At 38.1% G+C, this 21,799-nt stretch overlaps 1 protein-coding gene across 1 annotated transcript; it reads right to left on the bottom strand.

Annotated features, from left to right (window-relative positions):
* Positions 1–328: 328 nt before the first annotated feature.
* On the bottom strand, positions 329–14,861 carry GTSF1 (gametocyte specific factor 1). The gene is made up of 9 exons (XM_037030228.1): positions 14,700–14,861; positions 12,850–12,894; positions 8,867–8,967; positions 6,875–7,001; positions 6,392–6,475; positions 5,875–5,938; positions 4,039–4,133; positions 3,057–3,089; positions 329–433 (listed from the first exon to the last, which is right to left on the bottom strand). The coding sequence occupies exons 2-8, from the start codon at positions 12,863–12,865 to the stop codon at positions 3,073–3,075; spliced, it is 504 nt and encodes a 167-aa protein (XP_036886123.1). The 5' UTR covers positions 12,866–12,894; positions 14,700–14,861; the 3' UTR covers positions 329–433; positions 3,057–3,072.
* Between the last annotated feature and the right edge of the window lie 6,938 nt (positions 14,862–21,799).

The raw sequence follows: 21,799 nt of genomic DNA, 5'->3' as shown, positions 1-21,799 counted from the left end.
TCTGGTGCATCCCCTGCTGGGAATTGGCCTGCAACCCAGGCATGTGCCCTGACTGGGAATCGAACCGCGATCATGTGGTTCGTAGGCTCGCACTCAATCCACTGACACTAGCTATGCCAGCCAGGGCTAGATTTTTAAAGATTACTTTAAATGTGTTTCATTAATATGGAATGGGATATGATTTCTGATCTTGGGGCCACAGGTACTTAACCAAACTATCAAGCTATCTACATCAATGTTATTTGAGACAGTTTTTCAAAGTATGATGTTTCTTTCTTGCATCAGATGAGTGACGACTCAAAAGGGGGGAGGGGAAAAAAGGCACTTGTCAGTTTGAAAGTCACAGACCTTTATTTTTCTATAATTAGACTACGATAAAAACGAAGAACCCACTGGTAGCAGGAAGAAGCAAGAGTCTTCTGAGTTCAGGCACCTGTAAGGAAATGAGAAAAAAAAAAGAATATTTAGTTCCTTTTAAGACAAAGGCACCAACTACATATGATAACGGGCCATGCAACTACAACCCAAACTGAATCTCTTGGTTGCTGGAAGAATCTGCTGTTGTTAATGGCAGAACATTGAGTATGTTCTGATCCTGAGCTCTTTAGTACCACTAAGCACACAGGAACTTCTTAACTGAATTAAAAGCATTCAGTCCTGGCTGGTGTAGCTCAGTGGATTGAGCGCGGGCCTGCGAACCACTCAGTGGATTGAGCGCGGGCCTGCGAACCACATGATCGAGGTTTGATTCCCAGTCAGGGCACATGCCTGGGTTTCAGGACAGTTCCCAGCAGGGGCCAGTTCCCAGCAGGGGATGCACAAGAAGCAACCATACATTGATGTTTCTCTTCCTCTCTCCTTCCCTTCCCCTCTAAAGATAAATAAATAAAATATTAAAAAAAATAAAAGCATTCTATGCAGAGATCAATGTACACTCCTCGTGTCAACAGCTTCATAAGTGAGGAGAAAATCAGAATCCACTATGCAAGCAATTGACTCCTACAGATAATTCTGGACTAATTTCAATTAAATTATATTAATTTTTTCTTTTCATTCATGCTACTACTCCTTAATTTAATAATATTTTCGAGCTGTTACAATATACATTAGAACAAAAATTAATATTACCTGCTTTGGAGGTACTTATCTAGTAAAAAGTGGAGTTGTTAATAAAAATACAACTGGGATAAAGCAGACTGAGTACAAGGTGAACAAACCCTTTTCATGTATGTGCGTTCAAAAAACTCTCCACCCATAATTAAGTTCACTGAGGGAATAAGTCATATCTTCTATTTCTTTTGTATCTTTCCAAAGAAGCTAGGGAATTCTGCAACAACAGGCATTCAAAAATGATACTTTATTTTTATTAAGAGGATAAGATGGCCTATGGCTGTTTAAGGATTCTTTTTTAAAAAATAATATTTTATTTATTTATTATTTTTAGAGAGGGGAAGGGAGGGAGAAAGAGATGGAAAACATTCCCAGTATTCTGACTGGGAATCGAATGGGCAAATTTTTGGTTTGCAGGCCAGCACTCAATTCTGAGCAACACCAGCCAGGGCTGTTTAAGGATTCTTACCTAACCTAAGATAATTTCCCCACTTATTACTCAGGGGTTACACAGAACAATAAATTTTCAGCATTTAAGGAGTTTAACAGCATAGAGTTAAGTTTCAAAGGAGAGGAATGACTTTTCTTAAGTGATAGAGAGAGAAATTTCTCTTGGGCTTTCACCTTAAGAATAGTCAGTTTTACTAGGTAACGATCCATGTTATAAGAGTGCCAAGCATTTTGGACAGTGTGTAAGAGAAAGATTCAAAGTTCATGATTTATCCAGATCTGTGTGTGCTTTCCTGACACACCCCAGTGCTATTGTGTCTCTTTCCCTTCTGGGGCCAAATACAATTTTATGCCTTCCTGATGTATTTAACAATTTCAAATCAGAAGCTACCAAGGAAAACAGCCAATACCTGGAAGCAACTGATAGTTATTTTCCATAGCTAAGGGGTGTTTGCTTTTAGAATCTCTTTTCTACTTCTCACCAGAAGAAACAGCAATTTTGGTACAAAATGAACCCTAACTCACAGAAGACCCATCTAATTCACTGTCCAGAGGAAACGAATGAACTGGAAGGCAACAGGGCAATTAGTCATTCATTCACTAAATATTCATCGAGGGCTTACTATATAAGACAGTGGGGGATAGCCCTGGCCAGGCAGCTCAGTTGGTCAGTGTTGTCTGGATATGCCAATGTTGAGGGATTGATCCCCAGTCAGGGCACATAAACAATCAACCAATGAATGTGTAAATAAGTGGAACAACAATTTGATGTTTCTCTCTTTTGCTCTAAAAATCAATAAAAAAATTTAAAAAGATGGTGGGGAATATAATCTCATTTCCAGCCTTTATAATATAATATTCCTTTTGTCAGGAGCAATGTGGCTGGCAGCCTCAGTCAATACAGCATTTGAGGTTTCAAACTGTCTCTGCTATGGGTACACAGGGTAACCTCGAGGAAAGGCTTCATCTGTGAAAAGTAAGAGATCCTGCTTTCCTTATACAGATTTTGTGAGGTTCTATTAAATCAAATATTCAGATAAGATCAATACTGCAAGACTCTCAAGACCCAAAACTTTTAAGTGCTCATTAAGAAGAGTATGAATTTTTTGATGCGTTAGATTGTACTGCACAGGGAAAGAATTGCAGAGCAGTGAAGCACAGCTGTTTGATTAATCTCAGTCCATTAGAGAGGCGTGATAGACCTAGAATGCAACTTTAATTGAAAAAAAAGGAAAAGAAAAAGGCAAAAGGCACTGTGTACTAATTCTAGGGAAAGCAACTTGGCATGTTAACTGAATTCTAATTTAACCAATAAATGCCTATTCATTAGTATGTAAAGCCATAACAGAAGCTATATAATATACTTAAAAAGCATAGGCACACACAAAACTTTAATTTGGTACCATAATCAGAAAAAAAATTGGGCTCAAATTGTTTTATGTCCAGTTAAATATTGCTAGCATCTGAAGAGATAGCGAAATAAAACGAACACTTACTTGATGAGATACTCAGTTACTGTGCATTTCCATCTACAGAGTAGAAATATTTCAAAATAAATATACCACATCAACTGAAATTTACTCCATCCTCTATTCTTACTAAACACAAATGACTTATGGGGGATACTGAATTGCAATATAAAAGTAGAACTTAAATTTAGTGATTGGATTCCGCTCAACAGCATGAGAAAAGAAAATAGTCATTTACCTACCAAGCCTTTTGGCATATGATTTGGTGATCTCATTTTTTTTGGCAAGTCTCCAAAGGGAAACTTTTTAAAAGGAAATCCTCTAGCCACTAAAAATTAATGCAAACAGTAGCGAAGACCAAAATCAAGGGAATCTGAATTCAAGGGCAAATTTAGGAAAACAAAGTTTATATATCAAATGACAATATCTTGGGTGTTCCATATGTGGTAATTTCTTTACCAGGGTGGTATGATACAAATTTAGTATCTGTTTGCTCAGCATGGTCTCTGAAGACAATTTAAATACTATTTTTATGCTGGTTCTTATGACTCATAACTTTCATGTTCTCTCTATACATTTCCTCTTAGGTCCCTGACATCCAATTTCTAATCCCAATCCCTATTTATATTATATGCCTTGCAAGTCAGGGATAACGTCCTCCTTGCCAAAATCAGTAGTCTTTTAATTGGTTCCCAAATTTACTCATGATATTTGACATCTGTGGTCACCTCATCTTGAAAATATTCCTTTAGTTTCTGTGACCTTGTACTTTCCTGTCCATAATTTCCTGTTACTAACCAGCCCTGTTACTGGGGCTAGTAACAGTTCCTTGTTGCTAGCCCTAGGTGAAGTGAGTGAGGTGCTTAGGGTACAAAATTTAAGGAGGTACTCACTCTCAGGCTTATGCAGGGGCAAGGTGTTCAGACTAAATATGCCTTTGAATATCAAGGCTAACCATATTCATTAGCACAAAGAAAAGAACAAAAGCATTTTGTCTCATTTCACTTACTGTTTTTCCACGGCAGAACATACGGCAGAGACTTGGGAACGCGCATGCCTGAAGCTAGGTTACTCTTACGTTCCATAACTAGGTTGCTTGCAGGGCTGTGGAAAGAAAGATAAATTTGACCATACCAGCATATCTGTATTCTTCAGGCAGGCACACACAAGACAATCAAAATGTGTTTTTTGTAATATGGGGGAAAATAACAAACTACATTGCGAAATGTAAATACATTTCCATCACAACATTCTCACAATTAGAATGATTACTATTTCTCTGGAAAGCTCACTCTTTTGTACAGGCATTAACATGGGCCTAAGCATTTTCATTTTCCAGAAATTGAGATAAACAGCAATGCCATCTACTGTTCAGTTGTATGACAGGCTCATCAACTCACTCAATAAACATTAGAGATAAAATCAAATGCAAAGACTATCAAACCAAAGGCAACAAATCTCACAGAACTGAGGTAAAATTAAAATTGTACCAATGAAATTCACCTTTTTTCTGTCTTAATACACAAAATAAGGTACACTCACAATTACTAACTGACCTTAGGAGCTGAGAAATGAAAACTTGTATTTTATTTAGAGGAAAAAATGTAGTCTAGCATTACATTCCTTCATTTCCTTTTTGTTTCTAAAAATTTTATTGTTGACACTATTACAGATATCCCCATTCCCTGCTCCCTTTTCCCGCCTCACCCCAGCCCCCAATCCCCTTTTCTCTGTGGCCATAATCACGCTGTTGTGTCTATGGGTTTTGCATGTGTGTTCTTTGACTAATCCCTTTACCACCTTTCATCCAGTACCCTCTTCTTTCATTTCTAATCCAGAAATATACTCATTTGGATTTTAAATGTGATCTTCTAAGGTATGAAGATCAAATAGTAATGAAAAACCATATAGCTTTAAAAATTATATGCAAAATCAGTGGGAATTTTCTTCCCTACTCAATAGGTATTCTGTATTCCCCAATTTCAAGTAGAAAACTTTTGTTAAAAATATTTATTTTCAGAGAGTAGGGTGAGAGGGAGAAAGAAGAAGAGAAACATCGATGTGTGAGAGAAATATTGGTTGGTGGGCTTTTGCATGCCCCTGGCTAGGGATCTGGCCCACAACCCAGGCATGTGTGCCTTGACTGGAACTGAACCAATGGTCTTTTGGCTCAAAGGCTGAGGTCCAACCCACTGAGCCACACCAGCCAGGGCTCAAATAAAAAACTTTTAAGATTACTTTTTCCTGCCCTGGCTGGTGTAGCTCAGTGGATTGAGCACAGGCCTGCGAACCAGAAGATCGCGGTTCGATTCCCTGTCAGGGCACATGCCTGGGTTGCAGGCCAGTTCCCAACAGGGGCCAGTTCCCAGCAGGGGATGCACCAAAAGCAACCATACATTGATATTTCTCTCCTTCTCTCCTTCCCTTCCCTTCAAAAGATAAATAAATAAAATAAAATAATTACTTTTTCCTTAGACACTAGTTACCAAGAGTTAAAATGATCCACATGTATATAGCTAGAGAATTTTTGAAAGCATTAAAATAATATGAATATCGCAAAAAACCCAACTAAGACATGAGAATGTCAGTACCACTGTCTCCTTTGCTAGACTATATGCTAGTATTTTTGTGTTCCCACAGTGATTAACATAAAGCATGTGACCTTTTTATGAATCAAGGAAGAAATAAGAAAAAAAAATCCACCAAAATGGTATCTAGACTGTCACTATTAAATAACATCATCAAGGAACGAGGTCAATTCATGCTTTGGTGGCTTTTTTCCCCCTTTTTAACAAAGTACTCTGATTTTGGGAGGCAGTGCTGGGATTGAGATAATTTCATTTACCTGTTCTTGCCACAGTAGTTGGCTGTGCCCCAAACAAATGGGGTGCTAGTCTGTTCCCTTAAATCTGTCAAAGGAAGCAAAACAGTTTGTATTACAAGACACCAGCACATGCAAGTTGAATTTGTAAGACAGAAATAATACATCTAAGTTTAGAAAAGGAAGTAAAAATTGATCAAGTACCCTGCCTAAGTGACACAGTAGCAGAAATTTCATTGAAGGATATAAACACAAATGACATAAATAATAATAAACGTGCCTAGTAACAGCCAAACACAGATGGTATAACACAATTTATGGAAAAAAAACAGATGTAAAAAAAGTGCCTTTTCCAATCAAGAGGCATAGGCTGTTCCACGTGTCTGCACAGCAATACAAATGTGCTTATTTGGGGGCCCAATAAATATAAAAAGCATTCCAAACAATATGGTATGCTTATAAAAAGAAAAATCTTCCCTTTCTCTAAAGCAAATGCTTTGAGATTTAGATATTGTAAAGAAAAAGATGCAGAAGCACTTACCTTTATCCCAATCTTCATCACAAGGAGGGCACTGCCAGGTGCTCTCAGCCAGAGTCTCTTGTCCAAGGTTTCTGGTTTGGTTGACTGCAAGACAATAGAGATTCTGACATGAAAACAGGACATTGCTAAGTTATGTTTAAAGGGGTCAGTGCTAAAAAGGTTGCAGGGTAGCCTAATGGGTCTTTGTTCTTGAATGGTATGGAAGATAAACACAGCGGCCTTATGTCCCTGCTGACATACATGAAAGAGAAGCAGAAACAAAGATGTTTACTAGGATAAAAGGATTTTTACAGTTAGATGAATTACTAGTAAAATGAATCAGATTGTTTAGAAAGCATTCTGAAAAACAACCTGACAACCTTTTCCTGCTGAAAGCATTGTTCTTAAATGGTGAAAGGCAAAAATCAAGGTGACAATGTAGCATAATACAAATTTACACGGGCTGAGCTCTAGCCCCGTAACATTTTAACTAGTCAGTCTTACCAACATCTTGCTCTATACAACTTTTGTCATCACAGCTTGAGATATGATGACTGATTTCAGTCCGAGGAACTTGATGGCGAGCATTGAAGGGACAAGTAGCCAATTTGTTTGCGACATCAGGATGATTCTGTGGAATAAAAATTAAGGGTTCTGTCAATTTTGTGGACCTCTTAAAAGTCCAAGAGGAGTTTATCTCCTCTCAATTTATCTATAAATGGCTTCCCTTAAATCTCTCAATAAATTTGTGGCTTAGTTACAATATGTAAACTCATAGTAGAAAATCAAGAAGAAATTATTTATCACTCATACAGACCATGTGGTACTTCAAAATCTTCAAAATGTTAGCCTCTCTGTTATGATTGTAGAGACTAACAACCCAGATATTGGTGTTAAACTGGCTTATACGGAGGTAAACAGCAAATTTAGAATTGAGTATGTGAACCACATCTTCCTCTGTTCTTCAGGGTCACGAGATTCAGGTGGCACAGCATGTAATGGTAGAGCTCTCTGGATGGCTTTGAAAGCTGATACTCGGGATGAACAGTAACACTAAGTCTGCACTGCAGCAGTGCCCCTGTTATTGCAGTACAATAGAGCTGGAAAATAACTGTTAGAAGGGAGCTGCAGAAGAAGCAAACCAATGATTTTTCAGATTAACATGGGGATGTTCATTTAAAGTAATGATGCCTGAAATGAGGCTCTGAACACTTCGACCTTTATTTCAGCCATTTCACTAAGAAAAAGCCCAAATGATAGAGTCTACTCTGCTGACCAAGTTCCTTATTTTAAAACAAAACAAAGTGTTTACTGTCACTCAAATCTTATGGTAAATATACCAGAAATTAAGAAATTTATTTACTAGGAGAAGCAAAAGATATGTCAAAAATGATACTCAAAAAAGTAAAGATAATGTGAAATGGCAAGAAAACTGGAAAAAAATAAAGGATGGAGAAATTGTGAGGGCATTTATCTCCATGATTTCGTAAGGGATATCAGGCATTCCAATGCAAAGGTTTTGTGGCCAAAGATGAAGAGCATTAGAAGAGGGGAGATATGACAATATCTTCACATTGCTTGGCTCCCTTTCCCAACCTTTATCCTGGACATGTTTGAGGGCCTAGGGAAGGAAGCTGTGGTGGTATCTTCTGATCCATACTGTTCAGGTTCACCCTTAAGGGATCTTTGCTCAAAAGATTAAAAAGAGGTACAGAAATAATAATAAATGGCATTATAATCATATCTCCAGGACTGCAAGAGAAACATCCTTTAAAGGATATTAATGCATACATAAATTGTATAGAGTTTGGATTAAATACCAAAATTGTTTTCCAAGCATAAATCCTGGCAGAGCTTTGGCTCTGTATCTGGCACCTGCATTCTAATAATCTTTTCGAAGGGTTTCAGTTAATATACCAGCATTAAAGCAGTGTACGTCAGCTAAGTCTACAAAAGAATGACCAGGAAGGAAACTCTGAGTTGTTTTTTCCCCCCCCTCAAAGATGCTTAATGTTGAAATTTGGAAAAACAGTTATTTTTAGAGATAATCTTTTCTTGGGCTAACCTCTAACTGTTCAACTTCTCTAAAATTTATAACCAAAAATATCAGAAAACAATGTATTATAGATTCAACCCTTATCAGGACAATGAACACATCAAATTCACAAGGCAAGAGGGATTTTCTCACTGCTAGCAAAAATTAGTGTTTCCTGTTTTACAAAAGATGGAAAGACTCCAGAGGAGCTGTTTATAAATGGGTGCCTGTCCCTCGTTGGCGTGTGGGGGCGGAAATCAAAACAGGAAAAAGCTTATGTACCATGAAGTAAACAAACTTCTTTCTAGAAATGTTGGTATTTAATACAAAGGTAGATTCCCAAAACAATTCTGGCATTCAACTGAAATGTTTATGCTAAAATTACTTGATATTTACACAATATGGCTTTTTAAAGAACTGAAGAGGGCATTACAAGGAAAATTATGAAAGTAATAGCTTACCTTTTTGCACTTGATAAGATGATAAGGAAACCTGCAGGCCCTGATCTGGTGGTTTTTGTCATAGGGACATTGTAATAGTTTTTCAGGATCCAGGGAATCGACTGAAAGAAAAGAGAAATAGGGTAAGTATAAAGCTTAATAGGTCTTTGGAAAACTACAGCATTCCAGGCACTTTGTATTTTCTAACAGAATCTGTAACAACAGGGTAAGACAGTCTGACAACAATTTGGAATTTTTAAAAAAGGGTGACTGAACATTTAACAATGAAAATGTAACCCTGAGAAGATAAAATTGTGTTATTATCAAATCTTAATTAAGTTAGACACAGCCAGCAATCATGGGATGAGGTTTTAGTTCATATTTGGTTTAACTTAAATATTGCTGTTTTCACTGTTGGTTACCCTCACTATAAAATAAAAAGCTAAATGAAGTGACATTCTCTTTTCCTTTTCTAATAAGTGCTAATTCAGGGTCATTTCTATTCTAGTTAGCCCAACCACAGCTTCCCAACCAGTATGCTGAAGGTTGGAATAAATGGTGTGCCAATTTATAGATGCAGGGGTCCACTACACATGTACCCCCATCCCCTACCAGTCCTAGGGCAAGTTAAGGGTAGTTAATCCTCTTTACCAGCATCCCTGGCTATTTGCTAATATGCTGTGACATGAAAAAAGTTGGTAAGCACTGCTTTGTATCAGTGATATGGTCTATGGAAGATTGAGAAAAATTCATTGATAGATGACTTTTTTATCTGTCTGCTTTAACTTATTACAAGTATTTCCTGATCTTGGTTACTCTACCTCTCAAATGAAACCAATGCCTTTGATAGGGAAACATCCTTTAAAGGATGTTTCTTTTCAATATGGACCAGAAGATACCACCACAGCTTCCTTCCCTAGGCCCTCAAACATGTCCAGGATAAAGGTTGGGAAAGGGAGCCAAGCAATGTGAAGATATTGTCATATCTCCCCTCTTCTAATGTTCTTCATCTTTGGCCACAAAACCTTTGCATTGGAATGCCTGATATCCCTTACGAAATCATGGAGATAAATGCCCTCACAATTTCTCCATCCTTTATTTTTTTCCAGTTTTCTTGCCATTTCACATTATCTTTACTTTTTTGAGTATCATTTTTGACATATCTTTTGCTTCTCCTAGTAAATAAATTTCTTAATTTCTGGCATATGTACCATAAGATTTGAGTGACAGTAAACACTTTGTTTTGTTTTAAAATAAGGAAACCAAACCTATCAGATAGATGGGTTTTTAAAAAAAAGATTTTATTTATTCACCTTTGAGAGAGGAAAAGAGAGAGAGAACGAGAGGGCAAGAAACATCAATGCGAGAGAGAAACATTGATTGGTTGACTCTCACATGCTTCCCTTGCAGGGATGGAACCCGCAACCTAGGCACGTGCCTTGAGCAGAAACTGAACTTGCAACCTTTCACTCTGGGGACAACACCCAGCCAACTGAGATGCACTGGTCTGAGCAATAGGTGGTTTTACTTTTCATATTTTGACATAAATGAGGAAAGAAAACCCAGAATTTTAAAATTTAGTGATTATCAAATTTGCCAAATTAAAAAATAGAATAATCTGCAAACATAGAACCTCCTGGGGTTAAGACAACTGCATACATATGAAGCTGCTGTGTGAAAGAAAGCTCTTAACCTATATCATGCTACTTAAAGCTACCCTTAGAAGAGTATACTTTCAGAGATTATTTCCATACTTTGGAACTGGAGATTTCTCTGAAAATGTCTCTTAGAGAAGTTTCTCTGAATGTGTAAAACTTCCCTTAGGCTTTTCAAGATGCCCAGGCTGAGCCCCAAATTTTAACAAGCCTGGTTAAGGAAGGGAAATTAAATGATTAAACACATTCTCAGTATATTATGCGGACAAGAGGCAACCTAGTAAAATGCTTTTGATTCCATTGAAGGCAATGATGAAAGTGAAATAAGACAAACAATTCACATTTGATAGGAAGCTTATAAACCAGGAGGCTGATATGAAAATCAGAGGCCACTGGGGAATTGAAACAGTTTCACTGGAAAAGTGGTAAACATGGACTAAATTGCTAACCATGGTCGTGATGCAAATGAACCTGAAAGGTGACCTGAAGGACAGAATGAGTAAGAAGGAAAAAATCTTAGAGGACAGGCAGGTTTATTATGCCAACCAGGCACATCCTGCCAGCAGTCCTTTCCCATTTCTGAAGCTTCAGGACACCCAGAGAGAGTTTACAGATGAAATCCTTATTATTTCCTTTCATCTAATCTGTTCCATCACAAGCAAATGTTAGGCCATGTCAGCAGCTGATGGAGTAGATGGATGTACCTTATGATTCATACACACTGCACTGCCTGGACACACACCAAAGTTAATAATAATAGTTTCTTACCATAATGCTCTACATTCTGGTCTCTAGTAATTTAGGCCAGCTCTAAACTGTTTTTTTTTTTAAAATTAAAACATTTTTATTTTTTTAGTTAAAAATTTTTAAATTATAATAAATATGTACAACATAAAATTTACCACCTTAACCATTTTTAAGTGTACAGTTCAGTAGTGCTAGGTATATTCATATTGTCATGCAACTAACCTCTAGAATTTTTTCATCTTGCAAAATGGAAACTGTATATCCATTAAAGAACTCCCCATTCCCTCCTCGATCCAACCACAGCGACCACTGTTCTGTTTCTGAGTGTGACTAGTCTAGATACTTCATCACACAATGAATTCATACAGTATTTGTCTTCTTGTTACTGACTTATTTCCCTTAGTACAATGTCCTCAAGTTTTCTTCATATTGTAGCACGTGAGGGATTTCCTGTACCTACTTTTGCTGTTTTTTAAAACATGTCCTGGTGCTCCTTCTATGTCAGTACATATAAGGAATATTTCATTGCTGCAAGTGGATGTACCATAGATTCCTAATCATTTCCCTTACTGACGAACACTTAGGTTGTTTCCAGTTATTTACTATTATAAACAATGCTGTGACTAGCCATCTAGTATATACTTCTTTGTGCATTATATGAGTATTTGCTTTTAGCAAATACCTAAGAGTGCTACATTAAAGTATATGTGCATTTAAGGTTAAAATAAATGCTATCAAACTGCTTGGCAATAATGTTGTCTGGCTTTAGAAATATAAGTTAATTTGGAAAACAAAGTAGGCCCTGAGGACAAGCTTCCTCCCAAAGAGTAGATATAGATGTTCCTCACACTTGGGTGGGACTGAGAACCCATGGTGAGAAATGGAGTAAACCCCGTGAAAATAAGGAACTAGACTTGACAAAAATATCATGATCTAAGAGGTATAGCCCATAAGTACAATGTGTAAGACTCTGGTTCTCCCTATGTCATAAACTAACTATGTAACTCTAGGCAAATCAATTAATTGAGGTTTTGTTTTCTCAGTGTAAAATATGAATGTTAAGTGAAATAATTTTTCAGGTCTCTTGGTTCTACACTTGTGTGATTGTAATGCTGGCTCTTTTTTGATTTCTTAGGCCATCTAAGGTTCCTGGATCACTTGAGAAATAAGAATCTTCCCTAGGATTTCTTCAATCCTAAAAATTCAATCTATACCAACAATATTATGTATACCATATTATCCCTCAAAATAAAAAGAAAACAGGTTACTATACCCGTGTCGTTAACAGGAGAAAAAGAATTAAAATCTATTTTGGCATAGGTGGTCCAATGCAGCCTTTTCAAAGCATGATGACTTCTCATTCCTCTTTAGCTATTTAAATTTCAAGTATCTTATTTCAAATTTGGGCACTTCTCTATATTACTATCACACAGAAAGTAATATAGTGAAGTACTCTCTATTACTTCTAGAGTAATATAGAAGTACGACTCTTCTCTTCAGCATTTTAGGAGAAATGTGAATCTTTGCCACACATTAAAAGTCCTGTCAGACATAAAACTGTGTGTAAGTTAACATATTCTAAAAGCAATCAGAAGTACATACTGTAAGTTTCTTCCATGTTGGTAATGAAGGAGCTGAATCCAAGTGCTGTGGGAGGAAAAACAGTGGTTCAAGGAATCAGAAATGAAATGTACCTAAAGGTGGCCCTAAGAGGTCGAGTCAAACTGGAACTGAAGCTACCCAAGTTCAATATAAGAAACCTTTAGTAAAGAGGACACAGATAACAGTGTGGAGATTGTACACAGGGCAGGGGTGGGGGGTGGGGGGGGGCGGATATAAAGGGGATACATGGTAATGAGAAAAAATACAATAAAAATAAATTGGAAAAGAAGAAACCCTTAGTGACCTCCTCCCTCAAATATTTTTCCCCTTTAAAGCATTTCAAAATCACTGCTTAATTCACACTCTTAGAATAAATTCTAGGGCTCCTAAATAGTTAAGAAAAACCACATACAACTACTAATTTAAACTGTACTGAGGTGATGTCAGTTTACTTTTAGTGCTATTACAATGGCCAGTCACTGTTTGCCATCTATTAGGATTTGATGCTACTTAACATTAGAGAGGGTAAATGAAGACAAGAAACTTCAGGATAAACATAGAAATAGGGCATAATTTTAAAGCTCTCAAGTTATACAGGATAGAAAGGCTGCCAGTCTTTCTCCCCATGGCCCCCCGGGGAATGCTGGAAGCCTATGTGTGACTTAATCCATCCAATATGCCCAGACACATTGCAGCCACACTTCTTCCAATGATCCTTCACCTCCTCTCTGCCCTGCCCCCAGTCTCCTACGCTAAAATGGACAGACTTGGTTATTTAATCTCTCTAGTTAATACACATTCCCACTAGGCATCCAGGAAAAACTTCTGAACTTTAGGACTTATAAACTACCCATTTTATGGATAACAGAATCATAAAAGAACAGTTCTGTAACAAAAATGTGGAAGATTAAAAGACAAGAAATGGTTTTGTAGTTTGAATTTTCTTCTTTCAGATATTTCTCCCTACTGAGTACTATGATTAAATAAACTTATCATTATGGGGAAAACTAAATTTATACAAAATCATCCCCATAAGAAACTTCTGAAAGTTGACTAGATTTACCGTTGTTGTCTCTCTCTAGAGCAAGCTCTCCTTTGGCCTCTCATACAATTCCACATCCCTTCCCCGCATTCTATGACATAAGCAACCTTGGAATCCATGATAGAAAATACAAGTGACTAGCTGGAACCCTAGTTTAGTAATCTGCTGCCGAACCCATTTGTTAATTACAATCATTATTGAAACTGTCATAATTAAAAAAAAATATCTGGACTAAAAAATCTGACCTGCCTTTCTGCTGCTTTTTACTTACACATAGTCACTTTATACTTTTTCAATAAAAATAAAAGGTTTGGAAGGAAGAATCAAATATAACGTCCCTTGATTTTAAGGCATTTAAAGGAAAGATCAACACTAAGATTCTGCAACTTGTAGGATGCCACTCCGTCCTTTGGGGGCAGTAAGACTAAGTGGAGTAGATAAAAGGCACTGGCATCCATAGCCTCATCAGTCAGTGTTGTCCCTTTAAGTCTTTTCCACATCAAGCTGTTAACAGGTGATCTTTATCTTTTCCCTAGTACTAGATGCGGTGAACCGAACAAATTACACAAACCAGTTTAATTTGGGAGCTGAACGTAGTCTGAAGCGACTGGTTGAACTCAACAGAGCTGAGGGCTCAGTAAAATAGTTTTCCTTTTTTAAAAAAGAACTTTCAGAGTAGATTTAAGCTATGGAACTAAACAGGAGGAGAGGTGGAAGGTGATTAGTTCGCAGGCAAAGGGGCTAGGAAGGCCTTCGAGGGGACGAAGCTGCGAACCGTGAGTAGCCGAAACAGCGCATGGGAACCCACCTGGCAGAAGGCTGTGGGCTTGAAAGGGAGGATAATAGTTGGTGAAGGTAGCCCAACCCACCCCCCCCTAAAGGAGGGTTGTTCAGAAGTCGCAAGTCAGAACCAGGTAGTCTCACCCACCTGAATCAAACCGCGCTCTCCACTCCGCCGCCTCCAGCCTACATCCGCGCCCTAGCAACGCTCACTTCCGGCTCCTGGCTCCTGACGTTAGGCGGTGGGAGGGGCCCCGGGCCCCACTTCCTGTGGTGGAGGTCTGGGCTCTGGCATAGGCTAGGGGTGAAGGCTTGGGCTTCCACGGTCCTCGCTTCTCCTGCCCTTCGGATGCTTCAGGCCACTCCCATCCCTTTAGACCCATTCTCTTTTAGCCCATCCTCCTCTGGCCCCAAGAATGATTGAGGCCTTGCGTGGGTAGAACTCGCTCAACCTTCCCTGTGCTTTGTGGCGGCCATTTTAGAAAAGAGCACGAGGGGCTAAAAAATGGGCACTCCAGGAGGGAATGGGGCAGGTTAGAAGTGGGGTACTGGTTGGAAAGAAACCTTGTTGGTGGAAGTTGTCCAGATTGTAAGATAATTGAGCTTTTGGAGGAAAATTGTAAAGGGGATAAGCAGGCAGACCAGCCAAACCAAGCAAAACAATGATCACCAAGGAGAGAATTCTAGTTGGTTATATTGAGCACATGTAGAATCTCAAAATTTCGAAAGCCATTAATAGCACTTGAGAATGCTTGGTAGGACGGATGCCCTACTTGAATTAAAGGGAGTTACAGAGTTGAAAGGAAAGAGCTGGAGAGGTAAAGAGGGTCAGAAAGTTATAACTTGATACTGAAAACCTAAGCATTTATTATTGTGAGACTTTGTTATGGGAACTGATGAAAAAAAGTGTAAGTAGTAGTTGTTATCCCTAAGGTGGTTAGGCAAACAGGTCCCACGTGGATGGAAGGTTAATTGGAAATAAAAGAAATGCCAAAGAAGTGGTCCAGACTATAAATTCATTTTAGGAAGAAATCAGTGGGGCCCAAAGTGACCCGAGAAGGCTTTAGGGAGAAAAGGGACTTGTGACCTTTGAAGATTAGACAGAAAGAAAAAAGTAGGATGGTGTTGACACTACTGATGGATCTGGTGATGTTGTTTTTCAAGACCAAGAAGTAGAAATGTGATATGACAAAAATTTTTGTACTTTCCAAGGTATAGGTGATCACTGAGACTGTGAGATCAGTCTGGGTGCTGAAATACTGGATTTTGGAGCTTTTCCTTGGTTTATAGAACCTAAACGTACTTTGGAGAATCTGTCCTGAAAGCAAGAACTGAGTGGGGCTTTAGTGAAAAGGATCATGGGGGGCAGATAGGAGACATTTAATTTTTACATTAATAATCTGTAAACAATTTTTTAATCAGCCCTTGGACTGAACAGAGTGTGCTCCACAGCTTTTGATTCATACTAAATTCTTAAAAAGAAATGTGTTAATGAAAGCTGGGCTTAAGCCTTTCTTGTTGTTAGACTGGTGGTTAGACTTTTTAGCCTGTGCATTAGAATCAACTGGAGTGCTTTAAAGACACACTATGCCAATTTCTCATCACATACCAATTAATCAGAAATGGATGAACATAGCTATTTTTTTTAGCATAGCTATTTTTTAAAAGCTACCCAGATGATTCTAATGTGCAGTAAGAGCTGAGGGCCACTGACCTGGGCACTGCTTTGCATTTACAAAAGCTGTTCTTTCACCTGGGTGCCCAAGATGATTCCTGTGAAGAAGAAGCAAGCTGTTAAAGTGCTTCTTGAAAGATAATTGCTAAGAATAAAAGCTTCAATTCAGGCTTAGCACAAAGCATTTTAGAAAAAGCGGCTGTTTGGGCAAATCAGTTTTAGAGTGTTACGAATATCCTAAAGTAATCTTTATGAAATCCTAAACCTCTGAATTTAGCACATCATTCATGCAGATTGGTGGGGCCAGTGTGATTTGAAGCAAAATGTGATTTTGTTTTAGGCTTTTAAATTGCAGTACTCTGGTGAAAATGTTGACACTGTTACTGTGACCTATAAGTACTTTTCATTCAGACACCCGCAGATCGAAATTTCTGAGGAAGAAAGAGCTAAGGGCTTGCGAGGATGGGGAGTGGGTACCAATCAGAATCTAAAGTCAGACTCAGCTGTATTCACTAATGCCTTGTCAGGGTGAGAGGATCCTCAACTGATAAAGCTGTTCTATATAGCAACAGTAAACAAGCCCACCAACTTTCAAAAAATAAAAATAAACAAAAAACTCAAACTGCCCTTCAGTGGAGATTTTAAAATAAAAAATGCACCACACGTTTATTCTTTGTATTCTAAAATGCTTTATGTTTTCCAACAAAGAAAGTTCCTGCTTTATCTGAGATCCCTGCTGAGCTTTCTTTCAGACTTTTTTTTTTAAAGCCAGTTTGAGTATATTTGAAAAGGAAAAAGCAATGAGAGACCAAGGCATTTACACAGGGTCATTCTAGGAGCTAGCTGGGATTAATACCCTTAAACTGAATCTCATCTGTGGTGATTCTGTCTGGTGATAATTCTGACATTATATTTTAGAATTAATAATTAATAGTTAAAAACAAAGACTCTGGACTAGTGAGTAAAATGACAGATCTCTACTATAGTGATTGGAAAAAACATTGTTGTTAGCAAATCAGTTTTCTCAGCTTTTAGAATTGAAACAATTTCAGTAGTCCTTGAGATTCTTTAAAGACTTTCAGTCTTTCAGAAAGCCCACTAAAACTTGAATTCTAACCCATTAGAAGAGTGAAATATTAAATTTATTTTTTTCTGGTTTGAATGTTGTCAGCCAAGTCCTGGCTCTCTCATCTAATTATGGTTTCTGATTAGTAGTTAAGAATATAATTAAAATAGAAAATTATTCAATAACTGAAGTTGTAAAATATTTCAAAATGTGAGATCTATAGGGAGACAAAATAGATGCGTTTGTTGATGAGAATAGATTGGGAAGTATTGCTTTAGAGGAGGGTGAAAAATTGGGGCTGGTTATAATTTTTTTAGGCAAAGTAGCAGGGAGAGGTACTTCCTCTATGATATTTTCATTATATTATCAATGGAAATAAATTTATGTTTATAAAAGAGTTGTTAATGGAAGTTTGTCAAGAATATCCAGGATCCAGCTCTAGAAGTACAGGCAGATACAAGATGAATGGAAAAACTGGTAGTGATTTTTTTCCTGTAGTTTAAATTCATTCTGTGTCCTAATATGTAAATGTTATATATCTGTGTAATCCACATTGCTTATAATAGTTACCAAGGTATTTGAGAAACCAATTCTATATGTTTTCCTTGCCTTCTAGGTAGTTCCTTTCCCCAGGGCTCAGTAACAAATAGCCCCTCACAGCATTTCTGGTGCTGGCATCTAAGATATAAATTGTAAGTCAAAGTTTGTAAACCATTGTAGTTATCACTTTGACAATGCTTAATCAACAGATAGATAAGGAAATGGAAACTGCTGTAAAGTTAAGTTGTTGAAAAGGTGGTAGACTGGCAGAATTATGCTAAAGAAATCTTACTTACTTAAAATTGTGTAAAGGACAGTTTTACATTTTCTTATCACTTCCTTCTGTCTTCCTTCCCTCCCAGCACTTAAACTGTGTGTTGTACTAGTGGTTCTCTCTTTTTTTTTTCTTAAAAGATTTTATTTAAGGCCCTGGCTGGCATAGCTCAGTGGATTGAGCACGGGCCTGCGAACCACACGATTGTGGTTCGATTCTCAGTTAGGGCACATGCCTGGGTTGCAGGCCAGTTCCCAGCAGGGGACTCATGAGAGGCAACCATACATTGATACTTCTCTCCTTCTCCCCTTCCCTTCCCCTCTAAAGATAAATAAATAAAATCTTTAAAAAAGATTTTATTTATTTATTTTTCGAGAGAGGGGAAGGGAGGGAGAGAGGGAGAGAAACATTAATGTGTGGTTGCCTCTCAAGCGCCCTCCACTGGAGACCTAAGCCACAATCCAGGCATGTGCCCTGACTGGGAATCAAACTGGTTACCCCTTGGTTCACAGGCCAGCACCCAAACCACTGAGGCACACCAACCAGGGCTGGTTCTCAAAGAATGGTCCCCAGACCAGCCACATCTGCATCACTTGGGAACTTGAGAAAAAGCAAAGTCTTGGGCCTCACCACAGACTTTCTGAATCCAAAACTCAGGGGTGAGATGCCTACAATTTGTGTTTGAAAAAGCTCTCCAAGTGGTTTTGATGTCCACTAGAGTTTGAGAACCATTGTCTTCTAGTATAGTTGTCAACATTGTTCCCTCATGATGGACCATAGCCACCGCAGTACTTAATATAGTACCACAAACATAGCTGATTATTTGACTGGAGGGCACAGGTATATTTTGTCAGGAGCTGCAATTGTAAGACGTCGTCTACCTTGTAAGGGAATACGTGGGAAGAAGAAACTAAAATATTTGAGTTTTTTCTTTTCCTGTTTTTATACTGCAGCTGTTTGGAAGGCCTATGCAAAAAGGGTTATAAAGCATGGACCAACAATGGGGTAAAGATCTGGAACTGATGGGGTGTATTTTGGTACTCATCTAGGGTAAGAGTAATGAGCCTTTGCAATTTCCCCCCTTGAGTTCATACTGTGAATGTAAAACCTGATTTTAGAGAAGAAACTTTATAGTTGGAAAGTCTTTACTATTATATAAATATAATTTAAATTGCTTTGATAGGACATTTTTGTGGAGAGGAGTAGACCTGGTTACCAAGCACTTCAAAAGGTTGATTTATTCAGTGTAAATAGCCCAAAGCACCAAATCTCTTTTTATCCCACCATATCTGAAAAGTATAGTTTCTCTACATTCAGCAACTTTGATTATTTTGTGGGCACATGACCAGTATATAATCAAGATCATGCCTGTTTTAAAGCATCTTATAGTTTAGTAATAAAAACTCAGAGTGAATGGAGGTTAAATGGAGACATAAGCCACCTATTATGGGAACATGGGGGAATAGGACTTGTGAAATCCATAAAGACTGAGACATTTTTAAACTTTGCTTTGTTAAGTAAGTATTTTTCTATAAGTTTGTTAGGTCTTTCTTGAAGCTTTGGCCAAGTGTTATGCTAGGAATAAAAAATGTGGTGTTCTATTTTCTACTGTGTCTTTCCCTAAGGGCTCAAGTGTTCTCAAAGTGGGATTTGAGTAGATCTGGTAGCTGCAGGTTGAATGACACACCTGTCTTATAAGTGATGTTTTATCACTTAAGACTGGAGTCCCTGGCCTGCTTTGTTTGGTTGTCCCAGGATAATTATTATTCACTCTCTCATGCTCAGGAGTATCCTGGTTTGGAGGAAAGAGTATGTGGTCCCCCACTGAGATAGCATGGCCTTCTAGGGGTAGATTCCAGGTACCTAAAATAGGATAAGGGAAGACATCTTGTATCTTTTGGGGCTATTTGCTTTTGCATTCTTTTGTTTTTACAGTCTGATGTTAATATACCAAAGTGTAATTTAAAAAAATTCAAAATATGTGTAAGGCCTTAATCAAGAGAAAAAAGTAAGTCTTGTTTATATTACATAAATTTAAGGGAGTCAGTATCCCTCCTTTGTACAAAGTATGCTAGAATGTGCTAGATACTAAAAGTATCTAGTTTTTCTCCCTTCTGTTTTCTGCTTTAATTTGAGTAAAAGATTATTTGAAAAGGATCTAGAAAATACTTTGTAGGGATAAGACTGCTAAGGGCAGAAAATACTCATTTGACAACTTCTACTTATTTATTTATTTATTTTTATTCTCAATGGAGGACTTTTTTTTTCATTGCTTTTAGAGAGAGAGGAAGTAGGGGTGGGGAGAGGGAGAGAAACATTGATGTGAGGGACAAACATTGATTGGTTGCCTCTCATAGGCTTCCTGGACAGGGGATAGAACCTGAAACAGGTTTGTACCCTGATTGGGAATTGAACCCACAATGGGATGATGCTCCAACTAACTGAGCTGCACTGGCCAGGGCTACAACTTCTACTTTTAATTGTAAGTCTAAATATACCTGAACTAATCAGTAAACTAGCAACAACCAAGTCATTATTCTATTTTATTTATAAATATTTTAGTTATTTTCAGAAAGAAGGGAAGGGAGGGAGAGAGGGAAACATTGATGTGCAGAGAAACATTGATGGGTTGCCTCTCTCACATACCCAACCAGGGACCCAGTCCACAACCCAGACATGTGCCCTGACCGGGAATAGAACCTGCAAACCTTTGGTTCCCATTCTGCACTCAATCTGCTGAGCCACACCAGCCAGGATCCAAGTTATTATTTTAAAAATAACTAGTTGCAATAAAAAATTACAGCTTAAGAGGAACTAATTTTTGGCCTGTTATAAAATGGACCTTGGTTCAGTTTAAGCACCAAATGAATGATGTGGACCCTGGCTTGTGGGGTCTACCACATTGTGGATGAAATATGAGACAAATTCACATGGACTACTAAGTCCTGTGGAGGAAAAGGGATGGTGCAGCTTCTCTCTCAAGGGGAGAGTGCCCCAAGGCAAGGTCATGACACTACTTCTTGAGGATACTAAATTACAAAGTTATAGCTAAACTCAGAACAAACTTTGACAAACTTTTGACCTTGCCTTGACAAACTTTTATTGGGTTCAATTTGCACAGGAATAAAGTTGATCAATCATTGTCAGGCAGAAATGATTAAACAATAGATAATATTCAGAGAACTCTGAGGGCCTACTTTGAGTCAGGGTCAGATAGTTAAAAGGCTGTAAAATTTTGGGGAAACACACTCTTTTCAGGCTTGGACCCTTATCATTTAAATTGAGGGTATTAGCAAAGTAGGTTTCATAGAATTTTATGCATTCTTTTTAAGGTCTGATCACCCTGGGAAATCCACCCTTTCCAGCACAGGTACACACCTACCTCCTGCATTGTTTTGGGCTTGGGTCAGGCAGGGGAAGTAAGGCAGCCAAGAGATTAGGAGACTTCTTGCAGACAGAATGAGGACTCAGGCTATGTCAAAGCTGAGGGGCAAGGGTTCATCACCCCCTTTTTCTATAGCCCCCCAAGTCCTTCCCTGGGGGCTCCCCATGATGGTGCCTGTCTTAGGTCGT

Source organism: Sturnira hondurensis, unplaced genomic scaffold, assembly GCF_014824575.4.
Source record: "Sturnira hondurensis isolate 20B ecotype Veracruz unplaced genomic scaffold, ASM1482457v3 Scaffold0020601, whole genome shotgun sequence".
Classification (NCBI taxonomy): Eukaryota; Metazoa; Chordata; class Mammalia; order Chiroptera; family Phyllostomidae; genus Sturnira; species Sturnira hondurensis.
This window is presented reverse-complemented; position numbering and strand designations above follow the sequence as displayed.

Bases quoted from the DNA above. Each gene is read 5' to 3' on its own strand.
- GTSF1 (XM_037030228.1), bottom strand. The intron at 7,002-8,866 runs GTAAGCTATTAC...TTTATTCCACAG, and splicing joins ATCTTATCAAGTGCAAAAAG to AATCATCCTGATGTCGCAAA. The intron at 5,939-6,391 runs GTAAGTGCTTCT...TTCCTTTGACAG, and splicing joins TGATGAAGATTGGGATAAAG to ATTTAAGGGAACAGACTAGC.